The sequence below is a fragment of the Xyrauchen texanus genome, chromosome 15, assembly GCF_025860055.1.
Source record: "Xyrauchen texanus isolate HMW12.3.18 chromosome 15, RBS_HiC_50CHRs, whole genome shotgun sequence".
NCBI lineage: Eukaryota > Metazoa > Chordata > Actinopteri > Cypriniformes > Catostomidae > Xyrauchen > Xyrauchen texanus.
Genome location: NC_068290.1, coordinates 33,700,131 through 33,708,676, shown reverse-complemented (window position 1 = coordinate 33,708,676; position 8,546 = coordinate 33,700,131). Strand labels below are relative to the sequence as shown.

Here is an 8,546-nt window from a genome sequence, read left to right as displayed (position 1 = left end):
TTATGAAATAATTAAAAAATTGTTTGGAAAAATAATACATAATGTTTTTACATTTTGAAACAGCCAAAATAACTTTTTCATGTCTTTCGAGTTACAGTTGCTGAAACTTAACACGCTTTCCTCAAATCATCAGTCTCACAGTATTGTATTTGAAAATTGCTACATTCAGTATCTGCAAGCACTAAAAGGAAGTATCAGCACCTGTAATTAGTCTTCAAAAAATGGTTTTGGGTCATCCGGGACATCCTGTGATGAGGAGGAGACTAATCAGCTGAGGAGATGGATAAGTGCAGTAGAATGTGGCAGTTTGGGAGAGAGAGAGAGAGCCACATGCAGCTGCCCTGTGTGTGTTTGTGTTGTGTGATTTTTTGTTTAAATAAAATATGATTTTGACTGTTCAACCGGTTCCCGCCTCCTCCTTTCCCATTCCAACCTTGTTACATTAGTGCCGAAGCCTGGGAAGGAGGAGGAATGCGCTGTCGTGGAGTCCTCGCCACTACCAGCCAACCCAAAGTAGCAGCCGTGACCATCTGCTGGGGGTCGGAGGACTTGCTCTGGTCCACCCGGGGAGGAGTGGCTGTTGTCTGGCAGAGGTTGGGGAGTGGCTGAGGGCCGGGCGACAGCGTTTCTGGGCGTTGGTGAACCAGGTTATTCCTCTCTCCCTCTTGCTGTCGCTTCGCTTTGCCCTTTCCCTTTCCTCTTTTTTTTCTTCCCTCCCCTCATCCCCCTCCCCAGCCCTAGAGAGGCAGGGAAAAGCCTGCGTGGCAGGCAGGGCCAGAAGATCCGGAAAGGGGGAGGGAGGGGGGTGTACATCATGCCGGGGGTCCCCCGCCCTGAGGCAAAGGAGGGAGGACTGTGAAGAGGAGGAGCCAGTCGGACTAATCAGCCGAGAAGAGGAATAAGTGCAGAGGAACACGGCAGTTGGTGAGAGAGAGAGCCACATGCAGCTGCCATGCATGTGTTTGTGTTGTGTGTATTTTGTTTAAATTAAATGGAGTGGTGGTGGCGTAGTGGCTAAAGCACAGGGCTGTTAATCAGATGGTCACTGGTTCTAACCCCATGGCCACCACCATTGTGTCCTTGAGCAAGGCACTTAACTCCAGGTTGTTCCAGGGGATTGTCCCTGTAATAATTGCACTGTAAGTCGCTTTGGATAAAAGCGTCTGCCAAATGCATAAATGTAAATGTAAATATTATTTTGACTGTTCAGCCAGTTCCTGCCACCTCCTTTCCCATTCCAGCCTTGTTACAATCCCTAATCTGCAAAGTTTTTAGTGGTTCAGGTGAAAAGTGATCACCCCAGTGACGTTTTGTCATGAGAGTGTATTGCTCTTAAAATGTAAGCACAAGCATATTCATTAATTGTTACTAAAGGTACTACATAACAGGAATGACCCAGCTGTGTTTAGTGCTATCTTGAATAGCTTTATTGTCTAAAACATTGTAATTTAACTTTGGTGTACCAACAAAGCCTGGCACATCTTTGTTTTGTCAGGAATCTCTCTCCACCCAGTCACCCCTTAATGTCTGGCTTTCTTCCCAAATGCCTCACTGTCTCTCTCCCTCCTTCCTTGCCTCAACCTAGACCCTCCCTCTCCCTTCTCTCTCTCTCTCTCTCTCTCTCTCCCTTGCACACACACACACACTGCCTTCTCTCACTCTCGCTCTGCCAGTCTGCGGTTCAACATGTTGCCTGAGCGATGCTGCGTTCCACAGTGGAAGCCATCCTGCCGGTGTTCCGGTCGCGCACCACAGCCCGAGCGTCAGTGCTCCATCTGAAGGACCTGTGTGAGGAGAAGCGAGACCCTCACAAACCCCTGCCATCACCTGACAGGGAGGAAGACCACACCAGCTCCATGTGGAGGGAGGCCATGCATAAGAGGACCTATTTGCTAGAGAGGGGCTCCCGGATAGGAGGAGATGGAACAGGGGGAGGAGGAGGTGTCCGTGGCCAGAGACACAGGTCCCCGGACTGGCTGTATGACTCGTATCATCGGATGAGCCAGCAGCACCCACTTATTGTTTTTCTTCTACTTATTGTGATGAGCGCCTGTCTGGCTTTGCTGGCTGTCTTCTTCGCCTCTGGGCTTGTGAGTGTTTGGAGACTAGGGGGAAGGTGACTGGGGAAGAGGGATGGGGAACAAGATTGGGTAGAATTGAGGGGGAGAGCTCTGTTGTTGCTGCTAAGAAAGTAGAAAAGGAATATAACTTATACAATAATGCAGTTGGAAGACACTTTTATTCAAAGAGAGAGTGCATTCATGGTATTTGTTTTTAACAGTTCATGTGTTCTCTGGGAATTTAACTCAGAACCTTAGAGTTGTTAGTGCAATGCCCTTCCCATTGAGCTACAGTAACATACTTTTCAATGCAGAGGGTTCCTAAAACTCTTAAAAGGGACTTTCTTCCATGGAACACAAAGATAAGATGATTGGCAGAATAAAAAGCTTCAGTCACCATTATATTTCATTGAATGGAGAACAAATTATAATAAAGTGAATTGTGGCTTAGATTATCATCCTGCCATTTTTGTTCCATGGCAGAAAGTCATACCGGTTTAAATTAAAACAACATGCGGGTGAGACACAAGTATAATGTGCATCCGAAAATAAATGTTCTGTGCACAAAAACATCACACATTAGAGTAAGTCCCATCCAATCAGTATTGTTTGCACTGATTGCAGCAGCCATATGTCTTTGTTTACATTATGCAGTATGTAATCTCTCCCTTCAAAGCATCATTTCTGTGATTCACGTGAAAGCCATAAAGATACTGCACACAGGGAATAATCAATGTCTGGAAAGAAGGGGAACAAGTGTATTTGGAAAATCAGGGGATTTAATCATGGGCAATGAAGCAGAATGGATAAAGCAGAAACTATTAGCCTGTCAACAATACAGCTGTTTGCATTTTCCTCTCATATTCATTTTAGCACAGTTGGAGAAAAATGGAATTCCCTGTGAATTCAAGCCCGTTGGTTAATAAGCTCTTCCATGCTGCAGAGAATGATGTGTTAACCATTGGCTGTGGTATCTATGAAGTGTCTAAACTGTACATTTTCTAATAAATAAAGTGAGGGTTGGCTATCTATAGTGTATTATAGATAGAGGTTCATAAAAATATTTAATTATTTATTTACCATTTTTAATCACTTTTAAGCTTTCACTAGTTCATTCATTTACTTTTTTTTTTTATTCAAAATATTCCGTGTTGCTCTAAATGAATGAGGTAATATAATCTGCAAGCATAATTTTTGTAAATAATTAGCATAAAAATGTCTAAATGTATTTCATGTCAACAACCCACTATCGGCTTAGTATGCTAGATGAAATAGATTTTATTTAAAGACTCTAATTCTGAAATTATTAATTAAATGAGTTTAAGGCTATTTTCTTATAACATCAATATTGATTTATTCATTTCAAGTTTTGGAAATATGTGAAGTAGCCCTATATGCACTTTATGTACTGTAGATTCAGCAAATGCAAAAGCTAAAGGGGATCTGGAAACCCAGGAGAAATAGATGATGCAGAGTTGTTTCTTAAAGACATAACTTGCTCATATGGTAAGACAGGCTTTCCCAGAAGTTCTGGGGTATTTCCATTACTGTTTGTGTAAAATGCAGAATTCATCTTGACAAGACGCATGTGTATATCTCCACAAAATGCTGCCATGCTGTCCACTATTTCGGTTTGCATTACCCTTCCAATTTAAGACCAGTAGTGTTTCAAAAATATCTGAAATCTACAAGGAAATAAGAGTAGTGTGTTTTTCATCCAATTAAATCAGCTTTGATGCATTAGGGAGATCGAGGAGTGAAAAAGTAAATGACATTTCACAGTATGACACCAACCCCTTTGCAGATACACACTCTCAATGTCTGCGCTACCTTCTCGTTTGTCTTTTGACTGCCTGACCTAAATTTCACATCACAGTGGCTGTCGAGCCTGCCTTGGGTTGGCGCAATGCTTTCTGTGTCTCCAATGGTTGCACACATCACATTGATTGTGAAAAAAGCCTTGGAGCACACTTGCACTCTCAGGACGATTTTTTTTGCGTGTGTGTGTACTGTGAACCCTGATAATTCGCTCCCCACATGACCTGTTTTTACTTACGCCTCTCACATTCCATAAGTGGCCGCAGGGCTTACATGCCCCCTGACTGCTTCATGGCGTTTAGTAGAGGATCGTGCTTGCATGTTTTGGCAATGAGAGGCTGGTTCTGTGTGCTCTACGCTAAAACAGATGAGGCAGTGCAACTATGACGTCTGTATGTTGATGTTATAATGGCAACCCTCCATCACACATAACAGAACATCTCTGCCATTTTTATCAGGGTTTCCATACCTTCTGTATCTCTGAAAGCTGGCTATCATCAATTATGCATGGGTTTTCGGTAGTTTTTCAGTGCTATTATTGGTTTCGTGTGTTTTGTCCATGCCTTGCCTTCCCTAATTGTTTACTGGATTCAGAAGAAACAGTTTATCAGAAACTGTTTATATCTTATATATCAATTGGTTTCACATAAATACAAAATCTAATTAAATCCTGCAAACTTATAGAAACTGTCCAACGATGTAAAATAAATCTCAGAGCCTTGTAGATCTCATGTAAGTGGGCTTTTACCTTTAAAGTTAATTAAACTAACATAAAAACACAATTCAGGTTACTTAAAAAGTTTCAGTTTCATGAAGTTTCATGAGAAAGAGAAAGATCTAAATACTCATCAAGGTTAATTTATTTTAAATAATTTGTATGATAAAATTTTTCGATACTCAAAACCATTAATTATTTTGAGCATTAGGGTTTACAGTGGTAAGTGGGCATAATTGAAAATGTTTTTGGCTTAGTGGGTAGCACTTTCGCCTCACAGCAAGAAGGTCCCTTGTTCGAGTCCCGGCTCACCCAGCGCCTTTCTGTGTGGAGTTTCGCATCCTTCCTGTGTTTGTTTGGGTTTCCTCTGGGTGTTCAAGTTTCTCCTACAGTCCAAAAACATGCAGGCTAAGTGAATCATAGGTGTGAGTGAGAGTGTGTATGTCTGTGTGTGATTGCCCTGTGATGGACTGGCCTGTCTAGGGTGTTTCCCTGCCTTTGGCCCGAGACAGCTGGGATAGGCTACAACACTACCGTGACCATTCATAGGACAAGTGACTATACAAGATGGATTGATAAGGTATTCAGCGATTCAGTAATAACAGTGAGAATATTAGAGCAGATAAGAAAACATTGTGGTTGTGAAACTGCCAGACGAGACCCCGTCAAAATCACACCATGTCACCTCGTAACTTCTAGCACCATATTTTATCCTCACACTTTTTAGTTGGGTGTGGTTAAACTGGTGACAGCGTGGCTAAATGGCCTATGGCCTATAAGCTCTGCCTATGTTTGGCAATGTCAGATGAGAGGTTTTGAATTGTTACTTAGTGTAGTTCTGCAGAGAGGAAATGATTGCAGTAAATGTTGTTGATAATTGGCCTGTTTCTTACTGTCCCAGCTTTGTTGCTGTAATTATGATGTCATGGGTTGACTAGGCTTTTCGCAGACATCATGGGCTCTTCACAAACCAATCCATCAGATGTAACAGATCAGAGCTTGAATCCATTTTGATATGCCTGTTTGGAGTGTCATATATATTGCTGTCTTATTTTTAGAATGATGATGATGCAATTTGGTGCACTAGACAAGTAGCTAAGATGCTGCTCACCTTATAAATACAACTGTTTACAGACTGATAAAAAAATCCTGTGTGCCCTTGATATCGGATTTTGCATCAAGGCCAATCAGATTAACATTTATTAGTTCAAGAAAGTGTTCTCCAGTTTTTTGTACAATATGCATCAGACAGTTAGTGAATACACTACTAGCGGTGCAAGGCAGCTCACTGGGTTTTGGAACAGAGCTAAAATTTGCTGTGTGGGTGTGGCAGACCGCCTCCTGTGTATCTGGGTAGGATGAGAGGAGGGAAAGGGAGAGGAAAAGGCGGCAGGAGTGACAGAGAGAGGGAGAGAGAGAAGAAGAAAAAATCCCGGGTTCGGCACCACTGTAACAGTATAAGGACAGGCAAGGAGGAAGCAGGGAACCGGCTGAACAGTAAACATATAACCGTAAACATTAACGGTAAAACTTAACTTAAAACAAACATAAACACAGACACATACGCAACGTGGCCACATGCATCTCTCTCTTGAACTGGCACTTCTGGCTCATCTGGGGTTTGTTAGTCAGACTGGTGAGTGTGACGAAAAAGAGGGCGTAGCCAGGCCCTAATGGTGCCTGGCTGGCGCAGAATCAGCCGTTCAGCGGGAGAGTGAAAGGGGAGTCAGAGACGGCAGTTTGAGAGAGAGTGGCCGACCGCCTGGAGCTGGAGGACTGCTGCCAGGGGCATGGGAGACCCTTTCTGTCCACCGGAACTCACTGGGGCCAGAGGACTGCCTCCGATCTGCCTGGGGAGGCCACTGTTGTTTGCCAGAGGGTGGAGGAGTGGCCGGGGACCAAGCTACAGCGTATCAGAGAACCGGAGAGTACTTTTTTTTTTTTTGCTCTCTCTCTCCCGCTGCTGCTCCACGTTAGCCTTACCCTCTCTTTTAAAATATTGTCTTTTTTTTGGTATTATCACTGTTACAGTGTATGTACCATGTTTTTGTTGTTATTGTTTCCTTCCCCTTGTCCCCTCCCTAGATCCAGGAACATGGGGATGACCTGCCGGCAGATGGGGCAGATGTTCTCTATATATGTATACTTATAAATGTTCTCTAAAAATACCTGTATATATTTAAATAATTATTCTACACTCACTGAGCACTTTATTAAGAACACCTGTACACCTGCTTAACATGTGATTATCAAATCAGCCAATCATGTGGCTGCAGTGCAATGCATAAAATCATACAGATACAGGTCTGGAGCTTCAGTTAATGTTCACATCAACCATCAGAATAGGGGAAAAAATTTATCCCTATGATTTTGACCGTTGCATGATTGTTGGTGTCAGATGGGCTGGTTTGAGTATTTCTGTAACTGCTGATCTCCTGGGATTTTCACGCACAACAGTGTCTAGAGTTATTACTCATAACAGTGCCAAAAGCAAAAAACATACAGTGAGTGGCAGTTCTGCGGATGGAAACGTTGGACTGGTTCGAGCTGACAGAAAGGCTACAGTAACTCATGTATCCATTCTGTACAATTGTAGTGAGCGGAATAGCATCTCAGATTGCACAACAAGTTGAACCTTGAGGTGGCTACAACATCTATGTAACCTACTATGTTGGTTAATTGTTAGGACCATAGTTTTCCTAATAAAGTGCTCAGTGAGTGTGTGTGTTCATGTGTAGCTACCGAAATTGATACAGTGCATTTAAAGTGCAAAATGCAATCCTCAAATACAGACAGGACATTTGGTTTATGTTTTAAATTTAGCTTCTAAATGAAAGCACAAATATGTGCCAACCTGTTTGAATTTGCACCTTGCATCAAAATAATGTATTCCAAACAAGCCCACATCCAACTGTCCATCATACTAGACGATCTTCTGTAAAATCATATGTTGTAAACAAACATTTCAGACATGCTGGTCACTTGTTCTTTGTTCTTGTTCATTGCAAATGCCCCTCTGCCCATGCTTTGAATGGAACATAGCATTAGTATGCCATTTTGAACTCAGCCATCATCTTTAGCTTGTGGAATAGATCTCTGATTGGACATGGCAACCATCACTTATTTAAAAATTCTATGGCGTATGTAAAGTTTCATTGACTGTCTAACAAAGTCAAAGTCCTTAATTTGTCACACAAACATACAGTATACACACAGGCATTGGCACTGAAATAATGTTTCTGAAGGTCATGCTCCTGTTTAGAAGAATTATGCATATGAATGCATTAACGTGTTGTGTTATGCATAATCTAAACAAAAAGAGAGTATTAACATTTACAAATCAAGATTCATGAAAACTGAACAAAAATATATTTAAAATGTGTAAACTAGTAAAAGTCATGTCCAAAGATGACATGAGTAGAAGAGTAGAAGAACATGGTCATGACTGAAGGCCATTGAAATGCAAATTTGTTCCCCAGGAGGAGAAGGAATGTCATGTGATAGGCTATTTCAACTCTTTATCTTTAATTGGGGAAGCGGGGCGAATATTTTGAATATTGCTAAATTTACTTAACCACGGTCCCTTCATGCTTGCAAACTTTGGTATGTTTTTTGCAGCAGGGATACAAATTTAAGATGTAAAAAAATTACGCTTATCCTATATTCCTAAAAACTCTGCATTGCTCATGAAATGTTTATATGTGTTAATGTGCAGTGTATCTAAACCCAACTAATGGCTACCTACTGCTAAATGGCAGGGCAGTCATTGTAGAGGTCATGGGCTGGCAACTTACTGACCCAAATAAATGCTTTTAACTCACAGCTGTAGCTTTGCAAGAATATTTACAGAGAAAGTTATTAGAACACATGGGAGAACAAACCTAATGCTGTGTAGTCAATATACTATTTGGATAACTATCTAAAACAAACTTGTGCCTGTGCTGTGAAGTCGA

The 8,546-nt window shown here is 41.8% G+C and overlaps 1 protein-coding gene across 1 annotated transcript in view; it reads left to right on the top strand.

Moving 5' to 3' along the window:
* Positions 1–1,680: 1,680 nt before the first annotated feature.
* Positions 1,681–8,546, top strand: part of adcy2a (adenylate cyclase 2a) — a 241,299-nt gene continuing 234,433 nt past the window's right edge. Inside the window, exon 1 of the mRNA XM_052143767.1 lies at positions 1,681–2,090. Within this exon, the coding sequence (XP_051999727.1) occupies positions 1,701–2,090 (390 nt within the window). The 5' untranslated portion in view covers positions 1,681–1,700. The remainder of the gene's footprint in view (positions 2,091–8,546) is intronic.